Source organism: Haliotis asinina, chromosome 1 (genome assembly GCF_037392515.1).
Source record: "Haliotis asinina isolate JCU_RB_2024 chromosome 1, JCU_Hal_asi_v2, whole genome shotgun sequence".
NCBI classification, from domain to species: Eukaryota; Metazoa; Mollusca; class Gastropoda; order Lepetellida; family Haliotidae; genus Haliotis; species Haliotis asinina.
In genome coordinates this window covers 70,673,140-70,690,580 of record NC_090280.1, presented here as the reverse complement: position 1 = coordinate 70,690,580, position 17,441 = coordinate 70,673,140, and the positions used below count along the sequence as shown (strand labels likewise).

The following is a 17,441-nucleotide window of genomic DNA, read 5'->3' as shown; positions in this document are numbered from 1 at the left end:
TGTCATCCATGAAGATGAAGTTAGGACCTGCTTGCTGAGCCCACGGAATGATCGCAGGTGTGACAATTTCGTCTCGGTACCTCACACCTGTCATGGTACCTCGTCTGATGACCACTAGATCAGTCCAAATTGGCTTCCAGCCCAGATCATCGAACTCCTACCTCCATACTGATCATGTTCAGCAATCGTACAGTTGGCGTATCGTTCGTTACGGTTTCTCCACACACGAGCCATACCATCATTGAAGTCCAGACAGAATCTTGACTCATCTGTGAAGAGAACATTACGCCAGCGATTCACTCTCCAGTTACGTCGTTGGTTAGCCCAATTCAGTCTCTGTTGACGATGGTGTGCGGGCAGTGGGATGCGTTGCATTGGTCTTCGGCACCTGAGACCTTCAGCATGGAGTCTGTTCGCCACTGTCTGTGCGGAGATTCTGTTCCCAGCAACTGTCTGGAAGTCATTCTGGAGAGATCTGGCTGTGGTGAACCTGTTCCGCCGGGCTAGGGTAGCCAAGTATCGGTCCTCTCTGGGAGTTGTCACCCTTGGACGACCTGAGCGTGGTCTCTCAGTCATGCAATCCGGTCTGTTGGTGACAAGCGATCGCTCTGGAGATGACACTTCGATGAACATGGAAGTGGTTGGCAACAGCACTCTGGGTCTGACCCCCCTGCACCATTCCAACAATTTGAGCAACTTCAATTGGTGTCAAGTGATGCCTAGCCTTTTCTCAAATGTTACTGTCAACAATTTATCCTTGCTGGCAGTTTTAACGCAATCAGAACGCATGTGCAACGTGTAGAGCACATGTGTTCCATGCATTTTGCATGTGAGTTTTGAGGGTGGTTGTGTTCAGGCGGTGCTAACAATATTCTCAGAAAAACAATATGGGAAATGCTCTAAGTTCATCAATCGTAAAAGGGTTCTCCTGCATGGATTATATGCCAAGTAATAACTTCATATACCCATGAAGAAAATGAGTGGAAAAAAATACTTGTTGCTTAACTTTTTGTGAGGAGTGCAAGTGCACGACCATAACTCGGTTAAGAGGAAAATAAGGACACTGTCAGTTATTAATATCGATTATACTGATAATTTGGTCGGCAATTGTATGGATAATAGATGTGAATTGTACATCTATAATTGTATTGATAATACGCATATGATTGTACTTATAATGTGAATATGGGTATACTGTAGTAAGCTTGGTTCTGTCAAATGGCTCTGAAACTGGCTCGGTCTTAAAGAAATCTCCTCCGCATATTTCTAAGTAGATGGGGGTGAGTGTAACACAGCTGTGAAAAACTGTAACGAGGGTCAAGCTACCTGAAGAGAGTCACGTATGCTTGGGCGGGTTACTGAAGCTAGCAAGTGTGCATGTGTTTTTGCTGACAATGGACAGTCTTGATAGATGACCATCGGTCTAATGAAGTAGTTCAAGTACTAAATTGTGGGACACTGTGACAGTTAAAAAACCTGCAACAGTAGGTGAAGGATCACAACCAGATACTGCTGTCTGGGGCTATGGGTTGTGTCTCGACAACCAGGTGTGACAAACAACTTAAAGATGTCGCTAAGACATCCAACTCCGGTGCCTGACAGAAAACGTGACGATAGGGTCACGAACTGGGTCAATGGGCACAAACTTCTGCCCATAAAAACGAAGGTTTTTCTGAGCAGAGAGAGAGAGAGAGAGAGAGAGAGGCGGCAAGAGACGGCTGGCCAGACGACCGAGGCACAACAAACAACCTCTCCAGCAGCATGCAACAGAAAAGGTCCCGAGCGAGACTGAGGGTCAGAGCCAGAATCATCGCCTCTTTAACCTGTACTTTCTCCTTAAAATAAAAGTAGCCTGGATTGAAGAACCGTGTTGTGTTACATCTTATTTTCCCTCCACTTGTCAGTGGTGGGGACTATTTTGCTCTATAAATAAATTCCTGCCTCTCAGCAGAAGTATTTCTTTAACTGTCATTTTGCTGCTGCTGCTGCTGCACTGCAACTTCATTTGCCAATACTTTATGCTGCTGCTGCTGCTGCTGCCGCTGCTGCCTACTCTGTAGGTGCCCAATTTAACTCCACTATCATAGTTATATTAAGTTAGGGACCCTCCAAGAACCGCCACGCTCATGACCATTAACTCACAACAACTTTAATTATTTTTGCTTTAAGCGCGACGTCGACGCATATTGGGTTGACATTGCCCGTCCAACGGAGAATGTGTTTTGGTAATTACATTTAGTGATTAACACTAAATGCAGTTATCAAAACCATTCTTCTCCAGCTTTCGCATTTACTTCCGTATTCTTGTGTTTACTTCCGCATTCTGTTATATGCGGCCCAAAACACGTCGCTTAGTTATCAATGACGTCATTTATTTTTAAGAGTGAAATACAGTAAATACTGATGAAAATATAAATGATTGCAACAAGGAGTATGTCTACCAAAAGAGTTATCAGAAACATACAGAGAACTGCATGAAAGAGAACAATGTCAATGATACTCAAACTGTCCAACCTATCATACAAGCCAGGGGTCAACATACTCATACCTCAAAACCACCTAAGGTGGGAAAGCATGGACACCCTGACAGACTGAAAGTGTTGTTATGGAGAGCTGTTCCAGACAAGAAACATGGAAAAACCCTCATCAAACTTACTCGAAGTAAGTTTGGGATAAGCAACAACATACCAATGGTGATAAGAGGTGTCAAGAGAAACAAAAGAATCGAAATGTGGTGTACGGATAGACAATCAGCGGAATCGCTTTTTCAACAAATTCGACAAAAATGTCATGAAAACAAATGGAGGCAGTTTTGTAGTTTGGGTTGCAATTACCTCCAAAGAAAATCACGCCACTATCGAGATGACACAACCTCTATATCTGAAGTAAATACCATAGACCTACCTCAAGACTCAGAAGCTGTAAATGATGAAACTAAAGCTCTAAAAGTACTACAGTGGAATGCCCAGTCACTGAAGAACAAAGTTAGTGAATTCAAGCTACTCCTACAGGAGGAAAACATTGACATAGCACTGCTCAGTGAAACAAGATTAACAGAACATGAGAACTGGCAAGACAAGTTCAAAGGCTACTGCCTATATAACTCCCCAAGGCCAAACAAGGATGGCGGAGGTGTAGCACTATTGACAAAAAGTCATCTAGGAGTGTCAAATGTAAAGACCTACTACTCTGAGATCATAGAGTACATCAGTGCAGATATCACAGTCTGTAAAAACTTCACATTCTGTGCCTCATCCATCTATGCCAGGGAAGGATGTAGCAGGCTGTCCAACGAACTAGATGATATCAGTCAGGGTACCAACTCATATCTAGCCGGTGATTTCAATGCTAAAAGCACCCAATGGAACAGCACCCAAACCAACTCATCTGGTGCAAGACTCTCAGCATGGATAACTGACAGCAACCTCCTGCCAATCAATGGTACTGAGCACACTCATCAAAGCCACTCAACGGGGCATACTGACTCCATCGATGTAACAATTGTTAGCCCAAATCTTGCCCCTCAAATAAAGTCATGGAAAACCGTGGATGATACTCTCGGCAGCGATCACTTCCCAATCATCACAGAGATAGAACTTCCCGGTTCCCCACAAAACACCACCAAAGAAGTGAGATTCAACATAAAAAAAGCTAACAGAGAAGGATTCACATCTCTACTAGCACACCAGATTGAGGAAACACAAGCCATCATAACACACTCATCTGTTGAACAGAAGGTGGAATCAATTACCAAGTGTATTGTTGATGTGGCAGAAGAAACTTATCCTTCAACCAAACTTCACAAGAGACCACCTGCACCTTGGTGGAATGAAAGTATAAGCAAGGACAGAAAGGCTAGTAGAAGAGCCAGAATAACTTGGAAACGCACCCGCAACTTGAGGGACAAAATAGCATACAAATGTCTAGAAGCCAAAGTAAAGAGGGATATCAAGATCGCCAAAACCACTAGTTGGAGAAATTTCATCTCAACTCTTACAAGAGACACTCCTTCCCATACTATCTGGAGGAAAATAAAAGCAATCAACGGCAACACCAACTCAAGTCAACCAGCCCTATTCCATGATGGTGAAATGATCACTGACACGAAAGAAAAGGCGCAGTTATTTGGAAATCACTATGCCAACAAGTGTTCCTCCATTGACACGGATTTCAACAAAAGTACCTTTTCTGATAGTGAACAACATATTGCTGACAACCTAGATTTGCTGTATTCTTCTGAGGCTGAGGAGGACCAACCTTTCACGAGACATGAAATGGACCTTGCCATAAAAGAACTGACACTAAAAGCTGCTGGTCCTGATAAAATTCACAACCAGATGCTGATGGACCTACCACCAAATGCAAAAGACATCATACTCAATCTGTTTAATGAGATTTGGGACTCTGGCACTTATCCATCAGCATGGAAGACTATCCAAATAATTCCTCTTCTAAAACCAAACAAAGATAAACTAGCCATTAAATCATACCGTCCTATTGCCCTCACCTCCTGCCTAGGTAAACTCATGGAAAAGATGATCACCAGACGATTAACATGGAAATTGGAGACAGAAAAGATCTTTCACAAATCTCAGTGTGGCTTCCGCCCAAAATCAGGTACCATAGATGCACTCATGCAGCTAACTGAACAATGTCATCAAGGATTAAGCAGGAATGAATACACGGTTATAATCCTGATCGATCTAGAAGGTGCATTTGATAAGGTGTGGTGGGATGGAGTCACCTTAAAGGCAGCTGAACTGGGAATAAGTGGCAGACTTCTTAAATTCATCAGAAGCTTCCTCAGCGAAAGACACATCCAAACCAAAGTAGGTAATGAGTATTCAGACTTAATCAGCATCAACACTGGAACACCCCAGGGTTCAATAATCAGCCCAATCCTTTTTAACATCATGATGCAGGATCTACCATCTGTAGTTTCAAAGCCACTGGGACAAGTCACATATGCTGATGATGGCTCCATATATATCACTCACAAAGATCTCAACCACATTGTGACGCATGCCAATGAATGTATGGAAGCAATAAACAATTGGGCAACCAAGTGGAAATTAAAGATATCCCAAGATAAGACAGAATACACAGTCATCACCAGAAAACGAAAACATGTATTGCCACTTGACAAACTTGGTATACAAATCTCTGGTCGGTCAATAGGCTACAACAAAAATCCGAAAATACTAGGGCTAACACTCGACCCTAAACTCACATGGAATGCCCATATTGACCGGTTACATCATGACTGTCTAAAGAGGCTGAACCTCATGAAGGTCATTTCATCAAAAGCTTGGGGGGCCGATTTTACCACCCTAAGAACATTCTATCTGACATATATCAGGAGTAAGATCTGGTCATCATGCTGCCCAACGAGAATGAAAAGACTTTCAACCTTACAAAATTGTGCTCTCCGTCTCATAGTTGGTGCTCTGAAAACCACGCCAGTTGGGTCACTTGAGATAGAAGCAAACATCCCTCCACTTCAGATCCATTCGGAATCAGTTATCCTGAACAGAAGGATTAAAAATCACTTCCTTCCAAAAGATTCTCCAGGGCATCTCAAGAAAAACAAAGCAAAGAACTCCTTCTATGCAAGATCCAGCAGGCTACTCAAGGAAAGAAACATCTATCTCCCTTCTAGGTCAGACCCCAACTTCTCTCCAACAGCAATCATGAATGATATACCACCATGGCAATGGAAACCTCCAACCATAGTAACATCAATTCCAGAACAAGCCAATAAGTCAGAAAACCCAGTCAAGTTGAAGATGCTAGCCTTGGAGTTAATCCAGACTAAATATTCAGAATACAGAAAGATCTACACTGACGGCTCCCTGGATCCAAACAATGGAAAAGCTGGGGCAGGCATATATCTCCAAGACGATGAGAGTAGTGTCATCATTCCACTCACCCCCTGCTCAATCCTCAGTGCAGAACTTACAGCAATAGAAAGAGCCTTGCTGGAAATTAAAGATCTTTCCAACTCCGGTCCTTACACCATCCTGACGGACTCTTTATCATCCCTGCACACTCTGTTGTCATACAAACCTACTGAGTACTACCATCAAACCAAAGCCATCAACAGTCTGCTACAAACCCTGAAAACTGTCATCTGCCTACAATGGATCCCAAGCCATGTAGGGATTATTGGGAACGAAAAGGCTGACGAACTTGCCAAGCAAGCATCTGAGTGTGGCCCTCTGCTAAAACCTATGTCATCTCTACCTAGTTTGAAATGCAGAGTGAAGGAAACCTCTAGTGATAAATGGTCAAATATCTGGCTCAATAACAGCAAAGGTCGAAAGTACTTTGAACTGCAGGAAAAACCCAACAGAATTTTCTACAAAAATATCAAAAGAACGGATCAAGTTACCATCTCTAGAATCCGACTGAACCACTTTCCCTGTCAGAGCTATCTAGCCAAATATCATCTGGCAACTGACCCCATTTGCACATTTTGTAATCAAGAAGAGGAAGATCTTGAGCACATCTTATTCAGATGCCCCGAATATGATGAAATCAGGTCAACAGTCAACAACAATCTTAAAGAAGCCCTTGAAAACAGAAATAATGAATGGGCTCAATTCATCAATATAATCAAGAGGAGAAACGAGAGGGTACATGCAAGGGCCACGACGCCAGAGGCATGCTCCACTACCTAACCTAATATAAATGATATTTTCACTGAGTAGAATAACATGTTATTTCACTGAGTAGAATATCACTTCTGCTTGGAACTACTTTCTGATTAACGAGTTACCTCCCCTACCACAGAGTTGTGTCCCTTTGTTCGTCTGCTAGAAACGTGGCTGAATGAGCCATTTTCCAGTTTTGCCGTTTAGAGTTATCTGCCCTCTGTGACACGTGACCGTGGGCATGACGACACGTAAACAACAGCTGTCAGGTTGACGTTCCGTTTGTTTTGTCGACAGACGATATTGTTTACCTTTGGCCTGCTATCATTATTTGAAGAAAATATCAAGTATGTTCTCGTCAAAGACTGTAACACAGTTGAAAATGTATTTGAAAGATCGTGGTGTGACATTTACAGGCTACATTCGTCGCGAATTGATCACTTTGTGCGAGTGTGTTGCCAACTTGAATTTGCCAGTCTTGCATGATGTTTCCGATGTAAGCTGCGCATCCCAAACATTATCACACCTGAACATTAATTCTGATCCCTTCCTTATACCCGGCTACTCTAACAATTTGTCACAATCCCCGGAAATTGGAATATATGACGTATTTAATTACTTGGTGTCGTTCAGGCCCGATTACGACAGAAGGAAGCTCCGTGCTTACAAATCTTTTCAAGACTATCGCTTGTATGCTGATGGGCATGTCAACAGTGTAGAGTATGTTGATGCTACTGACACCGTCGGAATTTTTAAAGCATCTGTGAAGCCAACACAACGGGACAAGACCTACTTAAAGTCCGAGTTCTACAACCTATGGATTGCTGTGGACAAAATGAATGTTGACATTAAGACCGCTTACTGTCAGTGCCCAGGAGGGTAAGTGATCTAACACTGGGAAGGTCTAAATCTCATAATGATCCTTAAAATTAAATGGATTGGCTGTTTTTGACTACATAGCATAAAACTTAAACAAGCTTAAATACCATTAAAGCCAAATTTCCCAACTGTCTTCAATTTGCAAAGAAACAAACAGTCCCAAACTCTTGGAAACAATGAGCATTTATATCCTTGTTTCAGTGGATCATAGCCAATATTTGTAAGTTCCTAATATTTCTGTATACGTAGTCAGAATACTGTGAAAGTAGTTATTGGTGTTGCTCATGAAGATTACATATTCAATATTTGTTGATGTAACCCTTATCCTGAAAAATAAAACCCTTTATGAATATTCTTTTCACATATTTCAGTTCTGATGGAGCCTGCAGACATATAGCAGCAACACTTTTTGATATTGAAGCTTTTGAGAAAAAGAGCATCACTGATGGCCCTTCCCTTTGGACCAAAAGACCAAGACCTCATGATGAGCCTGTGCCACTGGCTCACCTAAAAGTCAAGAAAATCAGGTACAAAAAGAAAAACGAGGATATATGGGGATTTTCAATACATTAGTCTGTAAGTGGTCAATAATATATAACATAATCTGGTTTTAAATAAATGACAAACAACAGGAAATAAATGGAAATATATTTAATGTTGCTATATGTATAACCAATCTGTACTGTGTTGCAGTTATGGACAAACGCTTGCTGACACAAGTAGTGACTATGGCCAGGATACTTTTGATCCTAGACCAATAAGTGACAGATCAAATCCATCACTTGAACAGGTGGCCAATTTTGCAGCCTCACTGCATCAGGTTAGAATGACTGAAATATTTCTATTTCAGTTTGCAACATGTGATATGTAGCTTAAACATGAAAATGTCAAGTATTCATATAAAAGTTTTTGGAAAAGGTGAAATCAGTGAATATCCATCTGTGAAACAATGCACTTAATGCTTATAACACTTCCAATGTGGAATCATGACAGAAAAGGACAGTTTTCAGTGTTCAGCACGAGATGTATCCCAGGTGAATTATAATATATATGTATTATGTAACTTATCCAAAACTTTCACATTTGCAGATCAATCCTAATGCTTGTGCCTTGGAGAGCCTCCTTGATCCCACTGACACACAGATTCAAGCAATGAAAATTAATGAGGAATGTGTTGCTATGTCCCTATTCAAGAAACTAGAGGCCCTTGAGTTGCCTCCTTGTTCTGACATTTCTGAGGACATTATTGATAGACTGAAATATTGTCCTGATGACATTAGCTACATTGAACATGAAACAACAGGGCAGAGTGAGAATCCTACATGGTCAGTTATGAGAAAAGGCATGGTGACTAGTTCAAATTTTAAACGTGTTTGCACCAGGGCAGATGCTTTTGAAAAGAACAAAAACATTGACTGCTCAAAGTTAGTGAAATGTTTGCTCCATGACAGTCTTAGCACTGACATTAGCAATGTACCATCTGCTATTGTGTGGGGTAAGAAAAGGGAAAGCAAGGCCAAAGAAATGTACACACAGATTGAAAGGAGACATACAAAATTATCTGTGAAAATAAAAGGTTTATTGATTGATAAGGAAAATCCTTTCCTTGGTACTTCAGTGGATGGTACAGTTGAATGTCAATGCAAAGAAAATCATCAAGACAAACTGTTAGAAATTAAATGTCCATGGGCTTTGCGAGACTGTGATCCTAAAAGTGCTGCACAAAATAGGGGGTGTTACCTAAAAGATGGTAATTGGCACCTTAAAGTTGACAGTGATTATTATTATCAAATTCAAGGCCAATTAGGCATATATGGATTTCAGTCCTGTGATCTGGTCATTTACACAAGGAAAGGTATACATGTTATTAATGTACCTTTTCATGAACAATTCTTTGAGTCTATGATCAGAAAAATCAAATCTATTTATGTAAAACAATTGCTTCCTTCATTGCTGCAGACTTTAAACAAGTAAAATAGATGAAGACTTTTGTCAGCTCTGACTGAAACTTCCTGTTTACTGTATGAGGTACATGTATTTCTTTTGAATGAACCCAAAGTCTACTTAGCAAGAACATTGTCCAAGTTACACAGTGAAGCTGACACATTCACACACTGACAAAGAGAACCTTTCATTTTCAAAGGAATAACACCCTGTAATAGTTTATATTCTTTCAGCCTACCAATAGCTCTCTCAACATGTATTCTAGCACTTGCTATTCTCCTAGTTTTGGTAACTGCTACTGAACTGAGTTGTCTCCCATGAGAAAATGGTAGTATGTTGAGAGTTGCCTTCTTAAAGGCTAACAGATCTCTTATTAAAAAGCCTCTATCAGCCATGATGTCATCATGTTCAGAGAGTAAATCTAAGAAACCAGACTGCTGAACTATCTTCCTATCTGAAATGCTGCCTGACCATAATTATGAAACAAAAGTAAATGAACCTTTAGGAGAGCAAGCAACCAAACACTTTAAGGTATTTCTATGTTTATAAGATGACCATGTTACTCTCTGGCTGGAAGGAATGCTTGGTTTTTGAAGTAGAAATTCTGTACAATCAATAACTGCTTTGGTATTTGGAAAATATTTAAAACATTTAGGAAGATTGTGTTTCACCTGTCTTGTGGAAGGCCACTTGATAAGAAAACATAATTCTTTGCACATCAGATTGATCCATGTGTTGAAAATTCTACTTATGTGGGAATTTGAAACACCAAATAAATCTGCGTAGACGCATCAGAGTGATGATGAATTCCTCATACAGAGAGAGCAGTCTTGAGGGGCCTCTGCTGGATTTTTGCTGCAATACCAAGTAGGAAATTGTTAACATTTACTCTGCTGTACCATTTACATTGTGAACTGATGTTGTCAGAAACTATTTTGGAAATAATGCACTGGTTGCCAGCTAAAATTCAGAGATGTATTAATTAGGAACATTCTTTATTATCAGTAATATGTCTTTATGTTCTGACCATAATAAACTATTTCTGAAAATGTAACCAGTATGGAATGGTGTATATAGTATGTAAGATCCTTTGATATGTTCTGACATGACCACTAATGACAAACACACCCCATCCTGCTTTGTCTCACTTTGTCCTCTCCAGTAGGTCATCCTGGCAGCCTTGTCTTTCAGCCAGTTGAACACCAACATGAGCATGGCAATACTGAGCCCTGTTGTAAATGTGTAAAACTGATCATCTATCTTCATTGACTATGTGAAGTTGAATAATAAATTAAACATGAATGTTATATTTTGCTTACAGTGCAAAACCCCAAAGGATTTATCAGTGTAATAATTAAGTTATTTCATGCAGGTATTTTGTATGTATTTATGTTAATACACAACAACATGTAATATATTTACCAGTGTAAAACTTGCTGCTTTTGTTGTTTTTAGTGATGTTATCCATTGTTAATTTTTTTGTCAACATCTTGGGGTTCTGCAGCATATCATCTGTGTATGTGCTGATGTCATCAAAACACAGGTTTGTTTGTGTAGAGGCATCAGCAGTAGATTTGACAGTGCAGTAGGCATGATCACCAAGAGCTGTCATTGGACCAACAATGTTCATGCCCGTTTGAATTTCACCTGCTAAATAATTGAACATAATTAGACCGAACGAATATTAACATAGAGCATATACAAGTATGTACAATTATCACATAAAAAGGATTCAATCCAAAACAAGACAATGCATTAATTGTAAAGCAACATGCTAAAGTGAATGTTTTTAAACATGCATACATTTGGTAGGTAAGACATCATCCTCCACACTTCTCTTTTCGCATGGAGTGTCTGAAGTCACTCGATCAGCCTGTCTATGACGAGGTGGTGGTCTGGGCTTCGAGGGCGTGGAGGTTACAGGGACTGGGTCGGGGAAATCCACAGTTGGTCCACGGCCACCTGACAGAATATTTATAAACCAGTTGTAGTTAACACGAGCACTGAAACAACAGTTTAAAAATTTGCATAGGTGCATTATTTTACAACATGTAACCACTTATATATCTGTGACTCAGGTTGTAGTTTTTTTCATTGTTCGAGAGATTAATGATTTGCATTGACGATACATGCTCAATTTTCACTTTCACCTGACGCAAACAAACACAGCAGAGTAGCATATTCACAAAAAAACTCACCTACGAAGTGTTTGGAACAAATGTACGTGTGCCTCGTGATGCTTTTCACATCAAATCCCTCTCGACCACAGGCCCTCGTCCACCTCAAACATTTCTCCGGTTGACTCTTCGGTTTCGGAAAAGGAATAAAAAATACGTGTGCCATGTCATGGCGATCCTTGTACCTGTTATCAGACTTGCACAAGCCATAGCAACAGTGGTGGAAAGGCATCTTCAACTTCTCTCGGTGTACACGTCAGATAGTGGTCGGTGCACCGTCAAACACGTTACAAAATTTGACAGCTGTTTGTTTTGACCGTTTGCCCGCGGTCACGTGGTTTTGCAAAGGGACATCACTCTAAACGAACTTTTGTCGCGAAACTGGAAAATGGCTTATTGGACATAAGCAAATTGCTTGACATTACAGAGGAAGAAATTGCAGAAGTAGTTGAGGATATTGACTTTAATGTATTACAAGAAGGCAGACAAGGTAACAAAAGATTTTCTTCAGTCACTTGTGAAGATGTGGATCAGTTCCTTGATGAGCAAGAGAATGTGAATATAAAAAAAACCCCAGAGATTGATGTCAAAGTATTTTGCCAGTAGTTGGTTTCAGTGGGAGATTTCAGATTACCAGAGGAGGTACCAGCATCCAAGCTGAATGAATACATCTGTTCCTTCCTGATGGCAGTTCGGAAGCGTGATGGCAGCGAACATGAGCCCTCAACCCTCAGATCCTACCTTTCATCATTGGACCGGTACATGAAAAAGAAAGAAACTGGCATAAACATTCTGAAAGATGATACTTTTGAAAAGGCAAGAAAAACACTGAAAGCTAAACAAAAACACCTAAATTCAATGGGAAAGGGGAACAAACCTCATGCTGCAGAACCACTAACAACTCACAACATTGAGGAAATGTACCAGGTCCAAACTCTAGGTTGTTCAAATCCCACTGCCCTACAGAATTCTATGTGGATGATCTGTACTGTTCAATTTGGCATGCGTACAGGTAGAGAGACCCATAATCTGAGATGGGGAGATGTGAAACTCATTAGAGAAGGAGCAGAATATCTCATTTACACACAGGAACGCCAAACAAAAACCAGAACAGGTGAAAATCCTCGTGATATCCGCATTGTAAAACCTAGAGCATACTCAACTGATGGCAGTGACTCCGACCCTGTTGTACAATACCAATTATTTTCGGCAAAGAGACCCCTTGGCTGGTCAGAACCAGATTGTCCATTCTTTCTTGCTGTGAATACCAACTACCAACAAGGTACACCGTGGTACAATAAATGTCCACTAGGGATCAATTCTTTGTAAAAGATAATGAAGACAATGACTGAAGGGACAACAATGAAAGAAAACAAAAGAATAACTCCTTACAGGTTAGATATTAAATTCTTAACATAAATTCATAAAATTGATCACTTTCTATTTTTTAATACAAATGTACTAGTCACCAATGATGCTAATAAGTTTATAATTATCCCATTCAGTGTAGATCTATCACCATTCTCCAATCAATCAAATTTATATCATGGTTTTACCTTTTCTAGTGCCAGAAAACACCTCATGCAGACTCTCACAGATAAAGGGCTCCCTGCCAACCAGATAATCCAAGTATCAGGTACTGTGGATGAAAATGTTAAAGTATATAGATTATATGCAATGTGAAATTATGGTGGTAACTTGATAACTAAAATAACTAAAATAACCAGCTGAAATAAATACTATTATAAATGTCAAGCATAAGCATGGTATCATGTATTGTGCAACATTGTAAAATATCCATTGTATATTTAGAATTTGTTATTATTTACATGTCCAGAATATTTCTGATTCTGATCAATAGCCCTAATCAAAAGAAAAATTCAACCATTTTCAACACAACAACAACAAAAATTTTCTTGTGAATAGCTAGGATTATTTTCACTTTCAGGGCACCGGAATGTCAACTCAATAAACAACTACTCAAAGTTAAATCCTGATCAGCAAAAAAAACATATATCATCTCCTGTCCAAGAAATCTTCCACTACTACTTGTGCAACTGCCACATCAGCTGACAAGGGTGACGTCATCGTCCCACCCGTCCGTCCGGTATCTGTCTACAACAGCCAGGGCTCCAAACGCCGCCTGTCCTCGCTACGTTTTCCTCCGAAACGCGGTCACGACACCAGTTGCCAACCTTTTCCAGTATATTCTCTGGAAATAACATTTATGGCAACATTATCATTAGTGCAGATATGCTCCGGCCATCGGCTACACAAGCAGCTGATGCAGTATCCCTCTCGCAGTCGACAGTGCGTGTTGGGCTGGAGGCCGTTGTATCCAGTGTGAACAAAATGACATCAGACAAAAGTGACATGCTTCAATAAACATGATGAACATACCTGGGTGGATAATTGCCTGAATTTCGTATGCTACGTTCACTGTTTGTTACTTCAAAGTTGTTATTTTGATGCTTTTCTCGGACTGATTCCTCGCTTCGTATTCAATCAAACAATGGCGGCTCTGCAAGTTTGGGTATATTAATACGCGCACTGATTGCATCTCCAGACAAATACTGACGTGTATGTTTTATTAAAGTTATACATTTACTGTTTGTGTGACTTTGTTTTTCACAAAGTATGACTACAAACAGGAGATGGCATGGCATGAATTATTCTATCATAATTTTTTTCAGCTAACTATTTGGTGTGGGTGCACAAGGACTAGACTGTAGTTAGGTTGCGTAACAAAATGCAGACTTACATGATGTCTCGATCATTTAAAAACAATATTGAAAATATAATAAATAGAATACTTTGTTAATGTTGTCAAATAGCATGTGTATTTCATCTCGTGGTCTGACAAAGCTGATATCGCCACTCGTGAATATATCAGCCTTGTCAGACCACTCGGTGAAATATACATGTTATTTGACAACATTAACAAAATATCCTCTATGTATTGTCAACTGGAGCTAGAGTAGGTACGTAACAAATGACTTGAGCAGAAAGGTCAAGGTCACAGAGCAATCATTCAAAATCTCTTGCGAATCTTGCTGTATGCGGTCGTGCAGTGTCATGTTGGAAAATGGCGTTTTGACGGTTCCTAAATGGAATGACATAAGGTCTGATGATTTTTATCACAGAAACGTTTTAGTTGTAAGATTGCTTTGAATTTGAATAGCATCGGTTCTTCCACAGCTTGCCCAAACCATAAAACTTTGGCCACCAAATCTGTCTACACTATGCACGCAACTGAGAGAAAACTGTTTGTGACGTCGCCTGTATACACATGCTCTTCCGTCAGGACGGGTGAGCGTATACCTGGCCGTGCATGACTCATTACTGAACAAGACAGTTCTTCGCTTTGTAATGGCCACTGGAAATGGTTTCGACACCACTGACTGTGTTGTTGCTGATGATGTGTAAGGACAGGTCCCCGCAAAGGTCCCGTAGGACGAATATAAGCCTAACAAAGGTGGTTCCTAACAGTTTGGTCTGAGACTGTTCGGAGTCTCGGCACGACAGATGCTATGAAGGATGCGGTCGTAACCTGTGATCGCTGACTGGGATTCACAAATGACCGATCGCATTGTTATGTCGAGCTTCCGTAACTCTATGCATGGCTTCACTTCTATGTTTACGTTTCTCAACTGCTACTGAAACAATCAGACCCACGGGTTTGTATTGTAAACGTTGCCTGGATTGTGCATGCAAAAAGAAGCACACGAATCGCATCACATTATGCTTTATTACCTTTGTTGAGAAACAAAAACCTAGGATCGGTTGTGCTTTTGCGACACTTCATTCTCAAGAGAGTTATAATGGTCACCCCAATGGATCCGCCTATTGAAATATACCTTGGTGATATATTGGGAATTGAAGTTCATTGTAAATTTACTGTTTGTGTAGATTTTAATTTAAACTATTAAAAAATCACTAAAACTTCATATAAGTTCTTTGTCCGATATAACGATTCTCAGAAAACGTATTGCAATACGGATAAACAAACATGAACATTGTATTACACATCTTGATCATATATTTATGTAACACATTTAGGTATCAATATCATGGTGGTGAAAATCTGCAAAGACAATCTAAAGCAAACCAAAACTTCTGTATGATCCATCTTGTTGAGTAGTGATCGTGTAAAAAAATGGAGGCCATCTTTTTGAGTTGCCGGTGTTGAGTTCTTCAGTTTGCATCTTTGTTGAGTTTAAACTAGTTTTGGTCCTTTAACATCTAAAACTTTACGCATCACGAGCATTTAATATAGACAAGAGTTACGACAAATAGAACAATTTTTTTATTTTATCTTACCATATTCAGATAAAACTGCCCATGACATGTATCATTTGTCTTTTTTTCACTAAAACATTGTCCTGCAAACTAAACTAAAGTGGAATATTTTGACATCAACCGGTGCCTTCGATGCGCGTGAATATTCTTTTTCATCTTCACTAGAAGATTGTGTTGCAAGCTGTAAAATCAGATCGTAATGATACAGTCTAACATCCATTTCAGATGTGACATCAGGAACATCTTTTTACTGCTTCAGGATCTATGAGCACGACTACATTATTTGTGTTTTATAAACGTTTTGTTCAGTTTAAATCACGGAAGGTGACTTTTAGAATGCCTATAATCCCCAAACCCCCTGCAATCACCCGTTTAACACAAAAAATGAACTGCAATCACTTTTCAAAGAAATATTTTCTTATGGATTGGTCATAATATAAGATGTGTGCACATAGGCGTACATAAAACTTACGCAAAACGATTGAGATGCATATCAGCTGTGTACTGAGCGTGCGACTGCGAATGAAATAAATTTGAACGCGCAACTCAAAGAATTAGAATCCGGGCGTAAACCGTATTTACCGAAATTGTCATGTTCATCATCCACAGTGTGTGTCATTATTACGTATAAATTGATCCATGTTGAACCTGATGGTCACATTTACTTGAATCATCCTAAAGAACTCAGCTCTCACCTAGATGTGTTATTCCACGATTAGGCAACCTAGGCCCCGATTGCTTCAAATCGAGGCTTTTACCTTTAGCTGCCTGACACCAAAAGGTTGTCATAATGTATTAAGTCAGCTTCTTGGCCACGCTCTTTGCAAGTTCAAGTGTATTTATTCATGCCTTAAGGCCGTTGGCCCATCTACATATACATTGCAATGCATAATTCTTACACAATTTTGACAATAATCATACATTCAATGATGTTTGCCTTCTTTTAAGGCTATGTAACATATATTTACATACTTTGAGTATTAGGGTATCATTGTCTGTCGTCATGAGGAGCTTAAACTTGAACATATTTGGGTTGCTAAAAAAATACAATGGGAAATATAATTTTCTTAAGTCATTATAATGTTCGCACACTAGTAGAAAATGATACTCGTTTTCCACGTCTAATTCACACAGTGGACATATTCTTAAACAATTGTCAACATTCGACCATCTGCCTTCATTCACGTTTAACTTTAGTAAACCAGCCCTTAATCTTGTGTATAAGGTAAGGCTTTATAGTAATGGTAGTTAAGTATTTTTCTGGAGATAGAAGATGTTTGTACTCCTTACATAATCTATATCTTGTGCTATTTTGTAGAGCTCCATTCCAAGATTGATAAAACATGTTTATAGCAACATCTTTGAAGCGTCGAAGAAATATCAACTGATTTCCAACTGATTGGCTAACCCATACAAAATCAAATCCATGATTAAACAACAAAAGACGTATTGATGAAGCATAGTTTGTGTATGAATGATTATCCAAATT

At 39.7% G+C, this 17,441-nt stretch overlaps 2 protein-coding genes and 1 pseudogene across 2 annotated transcripts; 1 reads left to right on the top strand and 2 right to left on the bottom strand.

Annotated features, from left to right (window-relative positions):
* The window catches only part of LOC137296440 (G2/M phase-specific E3 ubiquitin-protein ligase-like), a 99,545-nt pseudogene extending 85,367 nt beyond the window's left edge, over positions 1-14,178 (bottom strand).
* On the top strand, positions 6,920-9,720 carry LOC137258574 (uncharacterized). Its single transcript, XM_067796286.1, has 4 exons — positions 6,920-7,532; positions 7,904-8,059; positions 8,813-9,156; positions 9,710-9,720. Exons 1-4 carry the CDS (start codon positions 7,003-7,005, stop codon positions 9,718-9,720), a joined length of 1,041 nt encoding a protein of 346 aa, XP_067652387.1. The 5' UTR covers positions 6,920-7,002.
* LOC137296429 (uncharacterized) lies at positions 9,007-12,292 on the bottom strand. Its single transcript, XM_067828226.1, has 5 exons — positions 11,675-12,292; positions 11,280-11,438; positions 10,899-11,126; positions 10,605-10,705; positions 9,007-10,331 (listed from the first exon to the last, which is right to left on the bottom strand). Exons 1-5 carry the CDS (start codon positions 11,883-11,885, stop codon positions 10,221-10,223), a joined length of 810 nt encoding a protein of 269 aa, XP_067684327.1. The 5' UTR covers positions 11,886-12,292; the 3' UTR covers positions 9,007-10,220.
* Positions 14,179-17,441: the final 3,263 nt, after the last annotated feature.